General features: G+C 47.2%; 1 protein-coding gene across 3 annotated transcripts in view; it reads right to left on the reverse strand.

The window, feature by feature from the left end:
* Dgk (diacyl glycerol kinase 1) overlaps positions 1–21,844 on the reverse strand; it is a 422,138-nt gene that overhangs the window by 72,150 nt on the left and 328,144 nt on the right. For 2 of the 3 annotated variants that reach the window (XM_075892403.1, XM_075892401.1), the window contains 2 exons: positions 15,230–15,376; positions 604–717 (listed from right to left, as the gene is read on the reverse strand). In XM_075892403.1, the coding sequence (XP_075748518.1) occupies positions 604–717; positions 15,230–15,376 (261 nt within the window). The remainder of the gene's footprint in view (positions 1–603; positions 718–15,229; positions 15,377–21,844) is intronic. The other variant, XM_075892402.1, reaches the window with a different exon arrangement.

Consider the following 21,844-nt stretch of genomic DNA (forward strand, 5'->3'; position numbering starts at 1 on the left):
TGAAATATATCACAGTTCACCAGATATTTCACAGCAATACAGTAATATTTATTATTACGGCAAGGTATTTGGGAGTGCTTGCAGGTTCACTGTGCAACGCGTGTGCATTCAATGCATCACTGGGTCGAAAAATAGGGCGACAGAAACGAAAAAACAAGTTTTTTTAGACACATCAATTAAGTTCGTACAGCTCGCAGGTGTTATTTGTTGGGGTGGGAACAGAGAGTTGGCACACGCACGAAAGTGGCTTGCGTACAGGCAAATTTCTGAGAACCAGCCCTGTATACAGGCTCTGACGAGCGGATGACCAGGAGGTTCGCACATCAACTGATCAAGCAACGAAACAACGGACGAGTGCGACAGAGAGAAAGTGTGCACCCACAAACAGCTGTCGAGGATGAAAACATTGGGTGTGAAGCACAGGCACGGGTCCACTTTTTTTGCGGGCACATTGCGCGAGCAGCTGCGCGCTCCACACGACACCACGTTCCAATATAACAGCAAGGGGGCCGCTGTGGCGACGCGCAGTGGTGGGCGGACGGGATGGGCCACGAAGAAAGAGGAAGCGCAGGAGGGGTGAAGAAGAAGAAGAAGAGGCCTTACCTTGGCGCTCTTGTCAAGGGAACCGCCGGTTAGCGTCCTATGCAACACGGCCGTCGTCTTCCTATCATCTAGCGTTTCGTCCTTCTGAAATTTGCCCGCCACCAGGTGACGGAACTGAACGAGGAGGAAGGGAAGGAAGGAAAGGCAGGAGGGGGGAGAGGCAGAAGACACGTCAGTCACCGGCGGCCCACACCCGCGCACACATGCAACGCACACAGCGACTTCCTGCGATTCGAGCACAAGCGGTATCACCGGCCCAGGCAGCAGCGGCGGCGGCAGCAGCAGAAGCAGCGGCGGTGACAGTGGAGGACGCAGTGTCCCCGTGCCCCAGCTACACAATGCCGTTCCGACGCGTAGGCTTTGGAAAAAAGCGCTTCCGGAGTCTAGACCTGGAAGCGCGCAGCTACACAGCGTGGCCGCCTATTATGAGTCAGGCTGCAGGCGATAGCAGCGAGCATTCGATCACAACAAAGGGCAACAAGTGAAACGCTATATGCATGCAAAGGAATGTTTCATACGCGCTTGCGCCAAAGGAAACGCAAGCCAAGTGCTTACAACAAGTCACCGTATGCTCGAGTGTGTTGTACAGTTGTCTCATTCACTGATACAGAAGCTAGCACACTCTACTACGCATATAACTGCACTCAGCCTTTATATTTGTGCCACAAGTTTTACGTGACCTTGTTTATAGTACATGCTGCGTTTCACTGTACTCTGTCATACATGTTAACAAATGAACGTGTGCATAGCCCCGGGGCATCTTGGCCTTCTTTTGGCTGCTCCAGTGACTAACAGTTTCAAATTCACTCCTTTTGAGTCCAGCAGTCTAACAGAGTCGTCACTTCTGCCATAGATCACTAACTACTACTACTACTACTACTACTACTACAACTACTACTACTACTACTACTACCACTACTACTACAACTACAAATATAAAATAGTATAATATAATAAATGTAATATTATTATTAGTGATAAATAAGACGTAGGCCCATATATGTTCGTAAGCCCATAGTGTATTCTTCGGGTGTGCTTTACAGCACAGCCGAAGGCCACGTAAAAATATCAGAGGCCACGTAAAAATATCGAGCGTCTGAGATCTACTCCACCAGGTGGCACAACGATCCCTACTGGTCACCCCCTCCCCCCACATGCAATTATTCTTTTTTCTATGAAATCATTTAAAAGAATCTTCATTACCATGCTAGTTAATTGTCGCTCAAGCAAGCATACTCGCGCTCAGATATCACATGTATCGAGTAGAAATATTAACTTGAACCAGAAGCATCAATTTCAAGACTGGAGTATTCCGGAAACTGGAAGTGCTCAGAAGAGGAACACGAGCATAACTCCTTGCTTATGACATGATTATAATGCATACGCGTGGGGCCAGCTTCAATATCGTTGAATTAAAAAGACGGAAAATTATTGGATACTATTCATCACCGAATCGAACGTAGTGCTCTTGCATAAAGGACAGAGATAGGACTGCGAAGGCACATGTATAAAAAAAACAACATATAGATATTCAATAGAGCTCGTGTGGGGTGCCAAATCGTCTCTTTTTTAAAGCACACATTTTTACTTTCATCGGCACTGTGTTATCTTTGTCCATGTCATTCCCCGATAAGGCGGGATTCTGTCCCACTCTCGAGTTCAGAAGGCACGTAGAGATTATGAGACTTTCCTTGCACATTAAGTTTAAAAGTTCCCACTTGCATTGGCTTCATGGAATAACTTCTGGCGGAGTTTAGCACGACTGTGATGCATCTTTTTCTTGCTCAAAATGAGCGAGAACTCGTGTTAGTTGACTGAAGGGTGTAGAAGCGATTTTGTGATTCAGAGAGTCCTAGGTCAACACAAGGCACTTCGCCGCAAGTGTAAGTGGGTTTTTGCTCCATTTGCTGCGTTTATATATAAAGCGGTTATGAAAAATGAATCCATTAAAGTGGACATGCCTTTCTGCTATTTTCAGATGAAAACAATCTCCTCATTCCGAAGAGCTCTCATAAAAAGGGCGAAAACAAAAGAAAGTAACGTGAAACTATAAATTGGTTCTGGGGTGCCCAGAACTGAACGCACAACAGTAGTGGCTGCAACCCCACCCATCCCCCTAGAAACCGCCGTTCCGCGCAGTGCCAAGAGTACTCTTTCATGCAACGTGAAATCCTTCCCATCCCCACCTATACTCCGCGGGCCTCGCCATTTGTCAAACGTAATCCCACTTCTGACTTGTTTCTTTCGTTCTTACAAGAAAAAGGCTGAGCATCGGCGTTTACTTTGGCTTTAACGCACTTCTCTTTCTTTGTTTCCGCCACCGCAGTTAACGCTCTTTTTCTCTTTGACACACGAGCCTTAAGGGTTCATGCACTGATCCTCGTATGACGCATTTCCTTCAGCGAACCCTTCTCGCAGCTTCGACCTGGGGCGCTCCGTGGTTGTACGCAGTTGTACGCAGTTGTACGCGTGCGTGCGTGCGTGTGTGTGTGTTTGAGTGTGTGTGTGTGTGTGTGTGTGTGTGTGTGTTTGAGTGTGTGTGTGTGTGTGTGTGTGTGTGTGTGTGTGTGTGTGTGTGTGTGTGTGTGTGTGTGTGTGTGTGAAAATAAGCAGAAGGAAAAGGTAAGAACAATTATAGCGCCATCTGATGACTTTGTGGGAACACCTATTTTTAGGATAGCTGCCAACTGGGAATACTGGTATACATTCATGATGAAAAATGTGAGACCGGCACGAAGACCCAGAAAGAACACAGTACGAAGCTTTGTCCTGTGTTCACGGTGCTTTCCCTTCTTATCCTAGCTGACTTACCGTGGATAGGTTAAGGTTCACATCACCTCGACTACTACATTTCCTTAACTTATTTCATTAAAAAAAAACCAGAAAGGTTACCCAAAAAACCAAGATGAGCAAATAAAATAAGACAACGGCTCTATTTGACTCATTCAACCTACGCCCGTATTTCTTCTTTGCGACGCTCAATGATTACTCAATTGTGAACGTGTACGAACTACGTATTCAGGCAAAAGCTGTTCTATACGACATGTGTAAATGAGAGATAGAGTAGGCGAACGAGTGAAGAATTTCTCGCAAGATACAACGAAGTCGTTACCGCCATTTAAGGACACAAATGGGTTTCCAAATTCTGTCGGACGTGTCTTTCTGGATGTCAGGCTTAAACGATTCAGGTGCTTCGCTCCATGTTGAGATATACTGCGGACAAACCAGCTCAGCCGAGTCGAGTAACTGCAACAGACATTGCTTGCTGGTGAGATCCCACGCATACGAAAATGTCAGAATGCATCAACACGTACAATCGTTGAGACAACGTGGAAGCATTTTAGCTTGAAGTTTATTAGCTGAATCTCACTGAAAGCAAAAACTGGGATGGAATGCGAAAAGTCCATAATAAAAAAGACTTGGCTAGTACATTGTGTAACATCTGCCAAAAATGCGAAATTCAGCCTTCGTACGACGTACGAAGGGCTTTGTGCGATATTTTTGATATCTTAGTAGACATCAAGTGACAGAAATGAATCTAAACTGGCCGCGTAATGTGCAGCATTGAAAAACAGAATATTTACCAAGAGATAGTACACGGAGTCAAGAAGGGTAGATAGCTAGACGAAGTGACGAAATTAAGAAGTTCGCCGTGATGCAATGAAATCAGCTGTAGTAAAAGTCTGGCGACTGAAAAGTACTTGGTAGTGCAAGGTGATGAACGAGGGGACGCCGACAGTAAGTTGAGACTACCTTGAAGTATTATGCATAATAATGGTGCAATGTTATAAATAACCAGATTGTGTACACCGAGTACATTGAAACTACGAAACAAGTTGTCGTCTCTTACACTCACATTATTAAGCATTATAATGCGTAGAGCTCTTTTCTGAATAATTAGTACGTATTTAGGGTGAGTTTTGTACGCGCAACCCCATAAAGCTATGCAATAATTTATGTGTGAATAAATGCATGAGTAATAAAGTATACGCGGTCTTTATGTAGAATTAGTGAACGCTGCTAAGTGAGGGAGCATTTCAGTTGTCCTGTCTTTCGTTTTTTTCTCTCTCTCTATATATATATTCTTCCTTTTCCTCATCTAATCCTTTGGTGTGCAACCTGGGTACCCCCTCCCCCACGCTTTTTTTTTTGCCTTGGTCTGTCTCTCCTGTCCACCGCGGTAGAGCAGTGGTTATAGCGCCCTGTTGCAGACCCGAAAGTTGCGGTTTCAGTCCCAGCCACGGCAGTCACATTCAGATGGAAACCAAATGCCAAAAGCCAGTGTAGCGTGCGATGCTATTACAAGCTAAAGAACGCCAGATGGTCGAAATTTTCAAAGCCCTTCACCACGGCGTCTCTCACAATCATATCACAGTTTAGGGACGCAAAACCCCAGATATTATTACTATCCCTTTCTCTCTCACACACAACACCACGTTCTCTACACGAGAAGTTGCGAAAAAAACAAAAGAACTAGCTTGTACAGAAGGTGCTCGAACCACCTTCGTTTCGTTATATATAACCACAACAAAGTAATATCTTCGAGGAAAAGAGTAATGTGTGCCACCACGTCGCCGGAAAGTGTAGAAAATGAGAACCCTAAAGAATTTCTCTGCCGCGTACTGAAAATGAAAGTGTGAACGCGTGCGATAATCGATGCGGAGGAAAAAAAATAAATAAAAGAAGATGACTTCTGACAGAAGGGCGCCAAGAGAGTCCTTTATCCTGCATCCAGCACCAAGAAGCAGCTGCGGTGACACAGTCGTCACTATTCTGGGAAAATTGAAGCGCTGACGCCGCTTTGAAGCATCTCATTATTTTTAACGAAGCCCAGCAGGCAAACGTTAGTTAGCAAGATTGTTGCTGTGCAAGCTCTTCTCGGCGCTATACGTCGCGCCTTATTCTTCTATCATTTTTTTTCATATTTGTACGCGCATTCTGTAAATGCAGTCCTCACTCGCTTCTGTTTTTGGTTCTCCTTCAGAGAGGGTCTCTGTTCAAAGAACGTGTGACATTAAAAATAAAAAAATGTCTTCATGAAGCTTCATTCGCAGTTCTCAAAGCGATTCATTGTTGTCAGATGCAACGCATATCGCACGTACTTCTTTAACGACAAAGAAGCCTTGTAACGCGTGGCCCTATATTACACCTGAGAGTAATGAGCCGTTTCAACTTCTTGTAGTGCTTACAACGCAATGTGTTTAAAAAGCAAAGGTCGGAATTTTCTACGCGAATTCCACAAAAAGAAAAGACATCATCAATTTTTCGTTTTGCAAACTTATTTTCTGTCAAATTAACAAGCGTTCGCACATGAGCAAAAAAAAAAAAAGATTTTTTTTTTTCATTCAAGACATCTATACGTCTGTGCTGTGCAATGGATTCCCCAATATAGTACGCTAAGTAGCAATTCTAACCTTTTTTTTTTACCCCCGATTCAAAAGCAGTTTCCCCTGTAAACCAAAAGTACTATTAAGCCACAAACACTACCTCGCGATTCTGATCCTGCGAAAGCGAATATGCAACGTATATTTTGGGCTCCGCAACTACCTGAGAGAGTATGCGGTGCTTTTATTTCTTCAAAGATATGGCATCGAAAAATTTATGCCTGATTATGCAGTAACGGGGCTCTGCGACCACTTGCGGTGATTTCATAAGCCAGACCAAACCAATTTGTGCCGCGTGGTTGGTCGATTCGGGTCGTTGCAGCGGGTGAGCCCAGCGTTGTCACTGCCGGACGACAAAACCCAGTCCTCCTAGTCGGGTTTCGCAATGTCTTCTGGTCTGTTTTGCCGTCTTGTCACACCAGCTTGCACAAAGCCAATCCTCACCCAGTAACGGACGTGGGGAGTGGTATACGTGTTTATCGCGCTTTGTCATCCATTGCGTGATTTGCACTTTGGTTAGGATGCTAACGTTACACTTGTTTTTTTTGTTTTTTTACTCAAAGGAACGCTTTGCTGAACGTTGCGGGCGCGATACCAAATAACGTATTCCGGTTATATCCAATCACGACGAAGTATGGGCTAGCGGCATCGCTGTAAATTTACACCAGCCAACCACTTTACGGCGAACGAAAGCTCGACTGGCATTCTAAAGCAAGCATTACGAAAGCTGCTGTTATTAGGTCACTCTGGAAGGATCGCTTATAAATATACACATGGTTAGTCTAGTGTATACAGACTTGAACGGGGGCGGAATGTTTATGTATCGTACAAATCTAGGCTACAAAATCTTCATAGGAGACTCAAACTTTGTCCAGCGCAACAGAAGACATGAGAAAGCAGACGCGCAAATCTGTGACACATTACTGTTTAGAGCGAAATGAAAAAAAGTGTGGAACTGCTTACGTGACAGCATACCAATCGCATCGCTTCTGTCAGAGTGCAGCAGGGGATTATTGTTACACTGAGTGATATGTTCGAAGTTAATAGCGCTATAAAAGCAACTCTGGTTTCCGAAGCTGCGCAGGTTTCACGAAACCTAATGGACATACTTGCACTGTCGATGCGTATCTAGATATGAGCGTGCTGTGTGTGCTTTTGTGATTGCGACGTACGAACGAGCTATAATTATCGCCCAGGCTTTAAAGAGGCACGCCACGCGATTGGCAGGCTGCATCACTAGCTTCTCATCAACAACTTTTCGGGGACAACTCACTGTGCAAACGAAAACACCGAAAGTGTTATTAGTGAAAAAAAAGGTTAGTTTAGCCTCGCACAATCCCTCAACTTTGTACGTCCACGCGCCGACTGAGGTTTCAACGCTCTAAAACAGTTTGTTTGCGTCCGTCCCTTTGCGTCGGTCCCACTCCACTACACAAAGCTGCTTATCGAATTCGCAGATCGCATATATTCACGGCGATACGACTCATATACACATGTGGCCGTAATTCATGGCTAACGCCGAAAGCGATCTCGATTTTTTTTTGTTTTATACGGCTGTTCTCGTCGGAGAGCTCAGTGCCTCTTCGAAGCTAAACGCGGGAGATAACGACGCGCTTTTGCAGCTCGGGAAACGCGCAAACAGCTGAAAGGGCGAGCCGCATCGAGCGCCTGCTAGAAGAGCACATTACGGGTGGGGATATCGCAGAAGCGTCAAACGTGCCGACATCGTACAAAGGCGATTCGCTTCGCCCGTGAAAAATAGCGCATTCATACCGCTAAGGACATTCACGAAATTGTGCGCGAAAGTGGGCTTTGGCTGTCAGCAGGGAGCGAGGTTGTGTTCCAGACACAAGCGTCGGCATGCAAACAATGCACGCCCGAACCCTGTTTTCGCGGGAACCGCCGCCGAAGCGTCGCCAAAAGCCGGGATGACGATGTTTGCTGAGCATCCGAATATGGTGTTATCTATCAACAGCTCTGGAGCAATTTGCACCCGTACGTGACGTTGTCGCAGTAGTAAGACTTTGTAATATAATCAACCTGTAAGTGTTAAGACACAATTGTCGAAGGTGTAAAATTCTGCGACATGAATTCATTGAGGCATTTGACGTTTTGTAACACTTTTTTTATGGAATGGAATGGAAAAACTTTATTTCGGTCCTGCAGGACGCGCTTAGCGCGTAGCGGGCGTCTCCCACGTAGGGACCGACAGGGAGTACCTGGCGGCCGCTTCGTGGGCCTGCTGGACGGCCCATCGCTGGTCGGCGAGAAGTGAGCTCCTGAGGGACCTCTCCCACTTGCTTGAGGTAGAGTCGGGAGGAGTTGTTCTACACTCCCAGAGCATATGTTCGAGTGTCGCTGTGTGTCCACATGATGGGCATGTGTCGCTGGGGTATGCATCGGGATAATAAACGTGAAGCGTGGCAAGGTTTGGGTACGTGTGTGTCTGTAATAGGCGTAGGGTTAATGCCTGCGGTCGATTAAGTTTCGGATGTGGGGGTGGAAAAATGCGGCGTTCCAAGTAAAAGTGCTTTGTAATTTCATTGTACGTAATTGGTGCATCCCGATTGGTATCCAACCCAGCAAGATGAGGTTGCCCTGTGGCAGCGCGGTCGGTAAGTGCGCGCGCTGCATCATGGGCGATCTCGTTGAGGTTGGGTAGGGCACCCGGCATCTGGCCGAGATGGGCGGGGAACCAGATGACAGTGTGGTGCTTCAGGGCACTCGGGTCCGCATTGCGCAGGATACGTAACGCCTGGTCGGAGATGACTCCGCGTTCGAAGGCTTTGATGGCCGGCCTGGAGTCGCTGTAGATGAATTCCCGTTTGCTGTCGAGCATAGCTATAGCTATAGCTACTTGCTCCGCTACTTCGGGGTTTCGGGTGAGGATTGTGGCTGAGGTAAGAGTCTGCTGCGCGGATGATACCGCGACCGCGGCGAAGGCTTGGTTGTTGCGATAGGCAGCGGCGTCCACGAACGAGACGTTGTCCGCTTCCATGTCTATGCGCTTGAGAATGGCGGTCGCCCGCGCAAGGCGCCTGCCTCTGTTGTATTCGGGGTGTACATTTCGTGGTATGGGAGCGATCGTAATAAGGTCGCGGATTTCACGGGGAATTAGAGTCAACTCTGGGGGGTCCCTGGCCCTCGAGGAGAAGAAGCCGAGCTCGCGCAGAATATGGCGGCCCGCCTTGGTTGTAGTGAGTCGGGTCAATTGCACACGTTCCTGAGCTTCGGCGATCTCTTCTAGCGTGTTATGTACGCCAAGCTCGAGGAGTTTGTACGTTGGAGTGGTGATAGGGAGGCCAAGGGCTCGTTTGACCACCTTGCGAATAAGCGCATTGAGTTGATCGCGCTCAGCACGTAGCCACTTGTGTATAGCGGCAACGTACGTAAAATGGCACAAAACAAACGCGTGTACGAGACGCAGCAGGTTGTCTTCTTTGAGGCCATGGTGCCTGTTGGCTACTCTACGTACGAGTCGTATGGCATTCTCGGTCTTAGTCCTGAGCTTGTGTACTGTTTGGGTGTTGGTTCCGCGGGACTCGATGATCATGCCGAGGACCTTGATGTTGTCTACCCTGGGTATAGTACGACCATCTCTGGTGTGGAGGGTGATATTGCGTTCCGCCGGAGGTTTCCACCCTTTGGGCTTGGCACCCCGGCGTTTGGGCAAATATATCAACAGCTCCGACTTCGCAGGTGAGCACCTGAGACCGGTGTGGTCGAGGTAAGACTCGGTGGTGTCGATAGCCTCTTGCAGGGCGGACTCAATGAAGCCATCTGACCCTGTGGAGCACCATATGGTTACATCATCCGCATAGATAGTGTGATTTAGCCCGTCTATTTTTGAAAGTCGTTCGGAAAGCCCGATCATCACGAGGTTGAAGAGCGTGGGTGAGAGGACGGATCCCTGAGGAGTGCCCCGCTGTCCGAGCTCCACTTCTTCCGACACTAGGTCTCCTACGCGGAGGACGGCTCTGCGCCGAGTGAGAAAAGAGCGGATAAAGTAGTAAAATCGATGACCTAGGCCGAGGGCTGCGATCGCTTTCAAGATTGACGAGTGCGTTATGGTATCGAAGGCCTTTTCTAAATCGAGACCGAGTATTGCACGAGTGTCCCGAGTGTTTCCGCCATCTAGAATTTGATGCTTTAGGAGTAACATGGCGTCTTGAGTGGATAACCCTGGTCGGAAGCCAATCATGTGGTGCGGGATGTAGTCGTTATCTTCGAGGTACCGACCAACCCTGTTGAGGACGACGTGCTCAGCCACTTTGCCCACGCACGACGTGAGAGATATGGGGCGTAGGTTATCTAGGCTCGGCGCCTTTCCCGGTTTGGGTATCAGAACCGTGTGAGCTAGTTTCCAAGCATCGGGTATCTCACCCTTTTTCCATATCTCGTTGATAGTGTCAGTGAGGTAAGTGACGGAAGAATCGTCCAGGTTGCGTAGGAGCTTGTTGGTGATGCCATCGGGGCCAGGGGCTGAGCGGCCATTGAGCTCATGGAGAGCTCGGCGTACATCTTCAATAGAGAACTCGGCGTCTAAGTTAGTGTTGTTGCTGCCAGAGTAATCAGGGTGAGGGGTCACAGGGCCCGTGGGGAGCGGGAGATATTTTTCCACGAGGTTCTTGACAACATCTTCCGGTGACACTGTTTGTTTAGCCTGATGAAGTATCTTCACGATCGAATGACGCTGATTTGTGCGGGTGTTGGTTTCATTGAGGAGGTGTTTGAGTAAGTTCCACGTTTTGCCATTTCGAACCTGACCATCAATCGAATTACAAATTTCGTCCCACTGCTGTTTTGAAAGGATGCGGCAGTGATCCATCATGGTCTTGTTCAGCTGAGATATGCGTTTGCGTAACCTCCGATTAAGGCGCTGGCCCTTCCACCGGGCCAATAGAGACTGTTTGGCCTCTAGTAGGTGGGCGAGACGACTGTCCATCCTTTCGGTTGGAAGGTCTGTGGTGATAGTTTTCGTTGCCTTGTTTACATCAGCTTTGAGCTGGGCCGTCCACGTCTCGAGGCTCGGTGGGGTATCGGGAGGAGGTCGTTCTGCGCGGGTCTTACGAAGGAGGTCCCAGTCGACCCACGTGTACGACTTGGTCTTCCTGCTTACTGTGGGGAGGTGTACAGCCAATATGAAGTGGTCACTACCGAGATCTACCGCGAGGTTGGACCAGTGGGCGTCGGAGATATTCTTGACGAAGCATAGATCCGGCGTAGTATCTCTTTGCGTGGACGTACCAGTGCGAGTGGGGAAGGCCTTGTCCGTAATGAGAATAAGGCCCATGTCATTTGCACTTTTCCAAAGCTCGTTACCTTTGGGTGTGTCGTACGTGTAGCCCCAGGCGCTATGCGCAGCGTTAAAATCGCCTGCAATCACTAGCGGGTTAGGCCCCGCGAGGCGGACAGCTTTCTGGAACAAGCGTGTGAATCTTTGTCTATGGTGGCTGGGACTACTGTATACATTGAGCATGTATACGCTTTGTTGTGATATGTTTCCAGGGAGGATTTCGACCATAACGTGCTCAATTTCGGGCACATTGAGACTGTGCGCTGTGCAGGTAATCTTGTTAGCGACCAAGGTGGCGATACCGCGTCCTCCCGAGGGGCCGGGCAACCACTGGTATCCGGAAAACGTGGCGGTTGGTACTACAGTCTCTTGTAATAGCATGATGTGAGGTTTGGCTTCGTGGCTACGGAGGTATTGCTGCAGGAAAGCTTTCTTGTGGGTGAAGCTCCTGCAGTTCCATTGCCAGATTCGCAACTCGTCAATTGGCCTGGCCATCTTGAAGCATTAAGAGTTGGCCTGAGCACCCGGCGGGTGCATAAGGGCCGCGTGATGCGGTGGACTGGGCACGGCTGTACGTTGCGACAACGGCTTATCCGCGGCAACGGCAGGGGCGACGACGTGATCAAGATATTGCTCCACTTGGCCCAAACGATTACCGTGTACCGCGAGAGTAGACTGCACGAGAGCCATGCTTTCGCCAAGAAAGCGAAGGCTTTCCTTAATCGCCGATAGCGTGCTCTTAATGTCGTCTAACTCTTCCTTTAACGCTGGCTGGTCGTGGGCGACCGCGCGTTTCTTGGGTGCGCTCTCGCCGTCGTCGTTACCAACGCCTACGGGTTGCGGCTGCAACGGAGTGACTGCATTGTCGTCGTTGTCGGTTGGGGGCATAGCAGCGCGTGCGTTTCTGTCAGTTTTTAGTTCGGCAATTGCGACTGTGAGTTTGCGTATTGTTTCTTTCATCATCGCATTTTCCTGCTTTAAGATCGCTATCTCAGAGGTGTTGTGTGTATCATGCTCTGGGAGTGATCCCGACCCTACCTGTGATGTAGCGTTTCCTTTTCTCCGGACGGCGTCCGCCCAAGTGAGAGGTCCCCGCTTATTCTTGCTGACGTTGCCTGGCGATGGTGGTGCCGATGGGCTAGGCGATCGTTGACGCGAGACCCCGGTGAGACTGGGGTGAGGCCTGGAACTCGCATGAGGCCCGGAACCTGAGTGGGAGCCGGAGCGTGATCCGTGTCGGGAACCTGAACGGGAACCGTGACGTGAACCAGAACGAGACCTGGAGTAGCCTCGCGATATAGATCTGGTTGGGGTCCCACTTCGCGCGCTGCGGGAGTGGGTCCGAGGGCGGCTCCGGGACCTCGATACACGCATTGTGCGGTTCCTGGGACGACTCCGGGATCGGGACCGGGATCGGCTGCCATTGGGTCGACCATCTGTAAAAAGCTTCGAGGCCTGGTCGTCGTCAGTGGTTGCATTGAACTCGTTCATTGCATCGTAACTGTTGTGTCGCATCGAGTGTGCTCGCTCCCATCGTCGTCGGCGCACCACGTATGGAATGTGGTAGCGTTCTTTACATTCCCTGTCGGCAGTGAGGTGGGTTCCTCCGCAAAGCTTGCATGTTGGTGTGCAGCGGTGTTCCTTTTCGGGGTTCGGTACGCTGCAGCCTCTGCAGATAACGTCTCCAGGGTTCGGGCACACGTCCGCTCGATGGCCGAGCCGACCACAGGTGTAGCAAATATCTATCTGTCTACGGTATAGTGTACATTGAAGTAGCACCGATCCGTATCGCACAAAATTGGGCACACGATGTCCATCGAAGGCCACGATCACTGCAGTGGTACTTCCGATGCGCTTGGGATTAACACTTTTTTTATCTTTCGTTATTTTCTTTTTATGATGTAAATGAGTGTTGGTTTTCATTCACAATTATAAAATTGGCCACGCGAATAAGAAAATGTGTAGAAGGCCCTCACCGTATTTTGATGCACGAAAAACAAGGAAAAACAAAAATAAGCCATGTTTTTGCAAGTTTTTCATTGTACAGAGGTTTCAGAACATACGGAGTCGTTTCTACATAAGACTCCGCTTTGCAAACCTTTCGTACACAGCCACTCATCCAGAAACAGACACAGTATATTGTTTTCTGTATTCCTCTTCATCGTCATTCACACGCAAAAAGGGTGCACGATTTCTCAACTATCTCCATACGTCTGCTACGTGGCGGCACAGTCGTAGGCGCTTTTGTGTGTCTGCACTACTCGAGCAGTGAAGCAAGGGACTATTTTAGAATTATTAGGCTGCGAATGTTGTCTAGGCTTAGTCATATGATAAAAAAGAAATGAAAAACAGCCGTCGCACAGCGCTGTTTGGGGGGTGGGAGGGGGTAGATGCACTGAAGTATTGCTCCGCCTCCCTACCACCCCCCCCTCTTCGCTGATGGGGAACCCTGAGCACGCCTGTGGACGTCAGTATTAAGGTCAAAAACACACGAAGGAAACGTATTATTAATATGATTGAAATATGGTTTTCAGCTGGCCGTATTCAGCGTTTCCCACAGTGTGGTATCTACGTCTGCTAGATACAGATATAATATACGAACACCATAAGCCCGACCATCACGACCCAAACCTCGGAAAAGTGGACAAATTCTACGAGTCTCCAAAACACGGTTACGCGCCCGAAGCAGATATATAACGCCATATAAATAAAGAAGGAATAAAAACCAATGGTGCTTTGATTTGAGCGCATATATATATATATATATATATATATATATATATATATATATATATATATATATATATATATATATATATATATATATATATATATATATATATATATATATATAGGTCACATTTGTATTCAGTTAATAACAAGGTACTGAAACGGTAAAAAACACATTTTCCCTCTTCAGCTTATTACTCTCAGATATGGTCTTCAGAGATAAACATTGAAGAGAAGAAGTATACCGCAGGAAATTCGGTAAAACGATGCAGGAAACAAGCGCACTAACTACATTCTACGTAGCTTTTGTCAATGAGCAAGAAAACTGAAATAAATCTAATAAAAAAATAGATGCACTACTCATGTCGCTAAACACAGCCATAAATAGATGCAAGCAAGGCATGACCTGAAATGAATCGATCAAGGCACTGCTAGTACTAAACTACCACTAGGCCGTGTAATGCTATCGCTAGCAGGGCAGACTACCAGCAGGCGATGCAAGCGCGAGCATTCATCGCGACACAAAGCCGTTTCGTATCAGCACTACTACAAAGTCAGTACACAAACACACGCCAGGTAATAGCATTCTTTCTTGCAGGACATCCGCATACTATAAGGCGGGAAATACGTTGGGCTTTTGAAAAGCAGCGGTGAAAGAACTGCACGCCCACGTTTTTTAGTGCGAGTCAACACACTACTAATACACAAGTGCGCAAGCGTCCTAACACTGTAGAGCACGCTGTAGACGCGGAAAGCCATTCAGCGTGACTCAAAATTAGCATGGATTTTTTTCTCCCAAAAAGGTAGTGCTGTGACGTGATGGAACTTTGTAGAGAAACTATATATTAGTATAATTTTTCACGTGGCATTTTGGTGTCACACAAGTATTTTTACCCTTTTTCAAACTTTGCCCCTTACAGACTCGTTCTTACATTACACAACTAGCCCAACTAGCTCACATATAGGTACGAAGGTAATTTATTCTGCGACACGCTTTAAATAGCTTCAAAGCTGAGTTCGTTTATATGACACATATCGAAGAATAAGTTGTACTTTGCGAAGATGCATTTCATTCCTTCCACCTATAAAATAAATTGACAGATGACTTTCCAGAAAAAGACGACATATGCGGACGCACGAGTTGTCAGAAGCGAAGTTAGTAGTGACTCCTGTAATTCTTGTTTCGATAGCAAGCGAAAGTGGAGGTGGCACGTACCTTGAGCAGTCTTCCATCGGCGATCTGCGCGCGTGGCGGGGCGGGCTTTCGGACGAACGAGAGGAACAAGTGCTTGACCAAGTCCCGCGGGGTGTCCATCTCCAGGTAGGTGTCCATGAACGCCTGGAAGCCCTCCAGGTCGATGTCCTGGGAGAAGGAGGGAATTACGAGCCTTAAGAGCAAGACCATACGTTCCCAAACGGGCGTCAAGTAGATTCCGGTATAGTCCGTGCATGAGAATCTGCTGCGGTGGTTTGATTTCGACGAATAAGAGATGGACAGAGAGAGAAAAAGACAGATAATAATAATATCTGGGGTTTCACGTCCCAAAACCGCCATATGATTATGAAAGACGCCGTAGTGAAGGGCTCTGACAATTTTGACCATTAGGCGTTCTTTAACGTGCGCCGACATCACAAAGCACACGGACCTATACCATTTTGCCTCTATCGAAATAGGAACACTGCGATCGGGATATAAGCTACGACTTTAGTAGGGTCAGCAGCCGTTCCCCATAACCCCTGCTCCACTATGACGGACAGAGAAAAGAAAGTGACGCTACCCAGAACTTGGTATAAAGATAATGAAAAAGGAACCCGCCATGGTGGTCTCTAGTGTCTATATGTCGCTCGACTGCTGATCCGAAAGTCGCTGGATCGAACGCCGGCCACCGCGGTCGCATTTCGATGGAGTCAATCGTTAAAGGCCCGTGAATTTAGGTTTATGTGCATGATAAAGAACGTCAGGTGGTCAAAATTCCCGTAGCCCTCCACTACGAAGTCCCTGATAATCATATATCGTGGTTTTTGTGAAAGAGGAGTCTGTGACGACACTACAAAGGGAGGAGTACTACACTGTCCGAGTACTACGCATCAACATTGCCTGATAACCAGACTGCACAAAGGGTGGAAGTGTGGGGAAGACCCTGCGTCCAGCAGGGGTAGCGAACCAACTTCACGAAAAGCCTAACGTTCTCAAGTCAACATTTTCATCGGAAAACCGAACATACACTTATTCAACACCATATAGTCAGGACACCATACAGCCAACACCAAGAACAAAGAATACGGAAATTCAATTTACGACTCCACAGCCTGCATTTCGAAACGGCTGATCGGATTCCCTTGGTTTTGTCTAACATGGGAATTAGTCGATTCCTCTTTTTTTGTTGTTATTCAGTAATTATAACATTGTGTCAGCATGGCATTGAGTTTTCAAGCATTTTTTATGTTATTAAGTTAGGTATTACATTGCCTTAGCAGCAGTAGCCATCCGACTAAACTCGTTCGGCAATGAAGGGTGCTTTGCGTTGTTGGCCTTCATGAACATTGCTGTCGCGTACCAATTGAAATGCAGCAGCGGAACCAACTATGACGGCCAACAGGACAGAGGCTTCTACGAAAGATGAAGAGCTTAAGCAAGCTGAGTGGTTTGGCCCTTGACGAACAGGATCTAACCTGGCCTCCCAGTGAGCCACATCAGAAGAAGTGTTCAAAAGGCTGCAGAAATTTTGGTGCTACGCATGTGAAATTGAACAGGCAGTTTAGTAAGCAATACGCTCTGGCACGCTATAGTTGGTTCATTGCTGATACACGTTCTTAGACTGCGACCGCAAGAACAAGCAAGATAACGTTCAGATCACCACGTGTGTTCTCAAATTTTCTTAATGTCTTCAACTTCTCGCGCTGTTAAAAAAGTGTATTAGCAGTTATGAGGCACGACGCACATGATTTTATTGATTTTATTATTGATTTTATTCATTTCATAATCAGCCAGATGTAATCCTCAAACCCTTTTACCCTCCCATAATAATTTTGGTCTACCATAAGTTAAGGCGATGATCACAAGAGCGCTCAGATGTTATATAGCGGCTAGATAGATACGTTGACAGGAATGTTCAAAACGCCTGCAGTCTACTAACAAAATGCTTCGCATTTATATACAAGCCTCACTTGAAGGTCCTCGAAAACTTGACCATCTCTTTTCAGAGGCAAGTAATTAGCCAATACATCCGCATTTTCTTCTCCAAGCCAGTGCAGCGTCATTTATTTTTCTCGTTGTCACAGCCGACAAGACTTGACCCCATGCGTCAGCTGAACGGGTCAGTTCCCGTTTTGCTCGGCCGTCAGAAACGCCGTAGTTTGTACACGTTAAAGCGGCCCAAGTCATACGTCCGACGTCGGGTACTCGAAAGTTTCTTGCGCGCAGACAGGGATGCAGACGGGAGCATTTCTCGGGTTCCCTTGTAGCTGTATACGCACTTCACTTAAAAGCCGCATCCTTGGCTGCTGCGCCGGAAGCGGTGTCTCTGGCGGCCCGGCGATATATTATTAGTGCACCAGCTGCCTAAACACTCCGGCGCCAGATGTAAGGCCGACCCAATGATAGCTGCTCCGTCTCGTACGCTGGCCCGGCACCTAAGTTCCAGTTTACTGCAGTATGTTTCAGTTACGAAATACTTGTGTACAGACGGGACAAGGCCGCACGTGACCCTTGTGACCTCTTGACAGCTTTCGCTGTAAAAAACTAGCCACCAGTTAGTGCCCACCCACTCAGCTGGGACCCAGCCTTTCGCGTATTAGCGCAATCTGCGCTAATTTTTATGATAGAAACCGTTATTCACCATACGGTACCCTTTTTCTGCTCCAGTGTATTGAAGAGACGGTCGTTCAGCGCAGTTGTGGTTTGATAGAGAAACTACGTTTGTCGAAAGCTGGCCATCTTGGAATGTTGAGGAGCTGCCTCTCAACGCTCTGCCCTTAGTGCTTTGACACAGTCACGTGGTTCTCTAATTTTCCATTGCTCCCCATGCTTTCTAAAACTTTTTTCTGTTTTCTTTATTATTGCAGTTCAGGACACTAACTTCCCTATGAACGTGCGCCTAACCTCGTACAACACGAAAAATGTCGGGTAAAGTGTTCAGATAGCCCGATTCGGGAGTATATGCAAGTTTCGTACGACGTTTCACATCACGTTGAAGTTCCGTATGACGTTGAGCTCTTCGGGTTGCGGTAAAATGCACGCAGTATATCACAGATAGCGCTGTCGAGCACTCAATAGTAATTGATTACAAAGACATTGATCTACACTAATATTACTTTACACGCATTACTTTCGATGTAATTATGGGCACACGTAAAATGCGTGCGTGGTTGATGCAAGATGGTAGAAGCAAACCACGCACGGTGGCATATATGGGCCGGAAGTGCACAAAAAGGTTCGCTAACGCGTTTCCGTTTTTTACTCTTGTCGTATAGACAAGATACGGCACTGGAGAGGCCGGCTGAACATAAGACGCGCTTAATCCGAAGAAGACGATAAAACTAACCGGGTTCCATACGCAATCGCCTAAGAGGAGTCGGCGTATCGATCCCCTACCCCCGATACTTTCCGGTGCCTAACGTGTAGTTTAGCACTGCGTCCGGCGTGGGAGGCATTGCAAACTTTCCGCGCCCCATGAACCTTCTTTCGCACTGCCTCCGTGATCGGATCACCTTTGACCAAGCGACGATGTGACGTGTTGACATTACAATGTGACTGCCCCGCCGCGGTGGTCTAGTGGCTAATGTACTCGGCTGCTGACCCGCAGGGCGCGGGTTCGAATCCCGGCTGCGGCGGCTGCATTTCCGATGGAGGCGGAAATGTTGTAGGCCCGTGTGCTCAGATTTGGGTGCACGTTAAAGAACCCCAGGTGGTCTAAATTTCCGGAGCCCTCCACTACGGCGTCTCTCATAATCATATAGTGGTTTTGGGACGTTAAACCCCACATATCAATCAATCAATCAACATTACAAGGTGACGTCATAAAGATGCCACCAGGACGTCATTTAGGATATTTTTTTTTGCATCACTCGTGTTGACGCCGCTGATGACGACGCCGACGGTCCAGTTTCGCGTTTGATAAGGCTTCTAAAGGCTTCCTTCTGGAAAAGTGAGCTTGCGGAAATTTCACCTATATCTATTGTTATCTTGAGGGTTGTGTCCAATATGTTACCGCCATCATCTGGCGACGACGGTATATGCAGGATAAGTGGGTCATTCCAGGAACAGATGCTCAGAGTGCGTGCTCTAAAGGTCTGACCAAAGCACCCGTTGCTGCGTGACAGCGCCTGGCTCTCTGATGTGGCGCCGCGTACTCAGATCCTACTCTATTCATGGGAAGTGGGGCTCGGGGCCACGTTATGCAGTGTACTAGAAGAGTGTAGTAGTTTGCGTGCTTTATCGATGAAAACTGCGTTTCGGTCGCATTACTTCCTGCTTCGATTCATTACTAGACCCGCAAGTAGTAGGAGCCTTGCTGGTATCAAGATGGTTAATGTATACTAACAATATAAGCAAAACTGCCCGAAAATGTCGAGCATTAGTAGCCTTGTAGGCCCGTGTGCTCAAGTTTGGGTGCACGTTAAAGAACCTCAGGTGGTCAAAATTTCCTGAGCCTTCCACTATGGCGTCTCTCATAATCATATGGTAGTTTTGCGACGTTAAGCCCCAAATATCAATCAATCATTTGTAGCCTTGTTCGTAAAACCCCAAATATATGGGTGTGAATGGGGTGTTTTGAGGGTGTTTTGTTCACCAACACCCTAAATTTTAAAATGGGAGTGTAAAAGAGTGTTCATATCGGTGCTCTTGATGTGTACACCCGTTTTACACCCTCTAGGGTGTAAACATTTTTGCACTGAAAGTCGCGTCAGAAAGCCACGCTTTGACGCTTCGCAAACGGGTGCGTACGGTGAGGCCTTAGGGCATACGAGAGATGGCAGCACCTTTCCACACACTCCTCGCTCGATGTAAGACTTTTCGACTGCTGTTTTTCGCTCAACGACATACGTAAGGCCGAACTCGACAAGCTTTGCGAATTCAAATCCCGAATATCGGCGTCCCACGCGTAACCAAAGCCCCGCGCCGCTTTGATGACTCCTATAGCGTCGACGTCGCCTATCTTGTCGTTGACGCTGGAAACGAGCTTAGCGATCGGCGCTAATGAGAAGGCCTGCGAGCGAGTGCCCTTCAGCTATGTTTAGACGCTTAAAGACGCCGGGAAATATACGGGCGACGACGCCAACGACAGCATCGCACCGTCGATACCACATGCGAATCCAGGACGCAGTTTGTATTGTGTCTTCCCACCGTAAAAAAAAAATACGCACACAATATAAGAAAGCAAACAATCTTTCGCATTTTTAAAACTCTCAATACCATGCTTCTTTTCTGTCTTTTCTTTTTTTCTTTCAATTTCCGGTTTCTAAATGATGAAGCGAAGTTGAAGTTCTAGTGGTAGCAGTTGATTTGAACTGCACTTGAGCCAACCTTGAGTGAAACCGTAGAGCTGACAAGTGGATAACATGCTGCTTTTAGTTTTGCGATTAGTATGTGACTTTGACGACTTTTGCCGGGTTCCTGTGAAGTATTTTTGAGGCGCTTGTGAGGCAATAAGCCGACGTGCGCACGATAATCCATCAATAAATCCTGATCTGCAGCGCTGGGAATATTTCAGTGAGCGCGTACTTTCTAGTGCCCTTCATATATATATATTGCTACGGAGAGGAAGAAAAGGAAGAGGTGCGACTGACAGGCGCGCGAATGAAATGGCCGATTCACTATCTCGAGCCACACTTGATGGCCCTGTGATCTCGGTACTACCAGAATCGGAACACATAGTGTCGATCAGATATAGAAAATTGGCTATTTATACGGATATGATGGAAAATATTACTAAATATACGGACTATCAGCACCTTACATATCCCTGGAAACCTCAGTGGAGTCAATCTAAAAAGTTAGAAGTTATTTTAACCAAATTTCGATGTCGTGTCCCTCCATTAAACTTTTACTTGCACAGAGCTGGTCTGGCGATATCCCCCCTGTGTCCATTTTGTGAAGAAACGGAAACAATAGAGCATTACTTTATAACATGTAAAAACTATTCATTAATTAGGAAAAGACTTTTAATTGTTCCGTTTCACGCAGTAGGATTAAATTTAACTGCAGATAATGTTCTAAGTTTCGGTGCCTTTAGCTTGGGACATTGCCACAGGAGCGTATTCGATGCTGTATGCAATTTCATTCGAGAATCAAAGCGCATGTCATAATAATGCCTGCTTAAATATATTTCTGACGACACTTGTCTAATTTTGAATGAAATTTGCATATTCATTTGATTGTGACCGGGTGAGATAAGCTCGATTGTCTGGTCTACTCAAAATTTCTGTCTTACACTGTAGTATTACCTCCCCTTTACTCTTCTTGATTCAATCTTCAATTATTTGTTTAGTTTAATATTCTTTTTCTAGTTAATTATTCTTTTCTATTATATCATTAGTTTTTCATTTAGGATAAACCTTTTAGTAGATCTCATACAGGCTACTTCTAGATTTCATGGCCAATCCCCCATAGTGGGTATGTGCCAGTGCGAAGGGGCAACAACAACAACAACAACAGGCGCGCGACTGGGCCAATCAGCCATTGTGTCTCTTGCCTGTAGTTTTTACTCTGCAAATACATCTTGCTCAGAAGCAACCAACCTCGTAACATATTGGTGAGAGGTGCTGGGTAACCATCAGGCAACGGAGCTCCGCAGCGGACGTCGCATCGCCCTTCCAGCCATGGCCAATG

This window comes from Rhipicephalus microplus, chromosome 4, assembly GCF_043290135.1.
Source record: "Rhipicephalus microplus isolate Deutch F79 chromosome 4, USDA_Rmic, whole genome shotgun sequence".
NCBI classification, from domain to species: domain Eukaryota; kingdom Metazoa; phylum Arthropoda; class Arachnida; order Ixodida; family Ixodidae; genus Rhipicephalus; species Rhipicephalus microplus.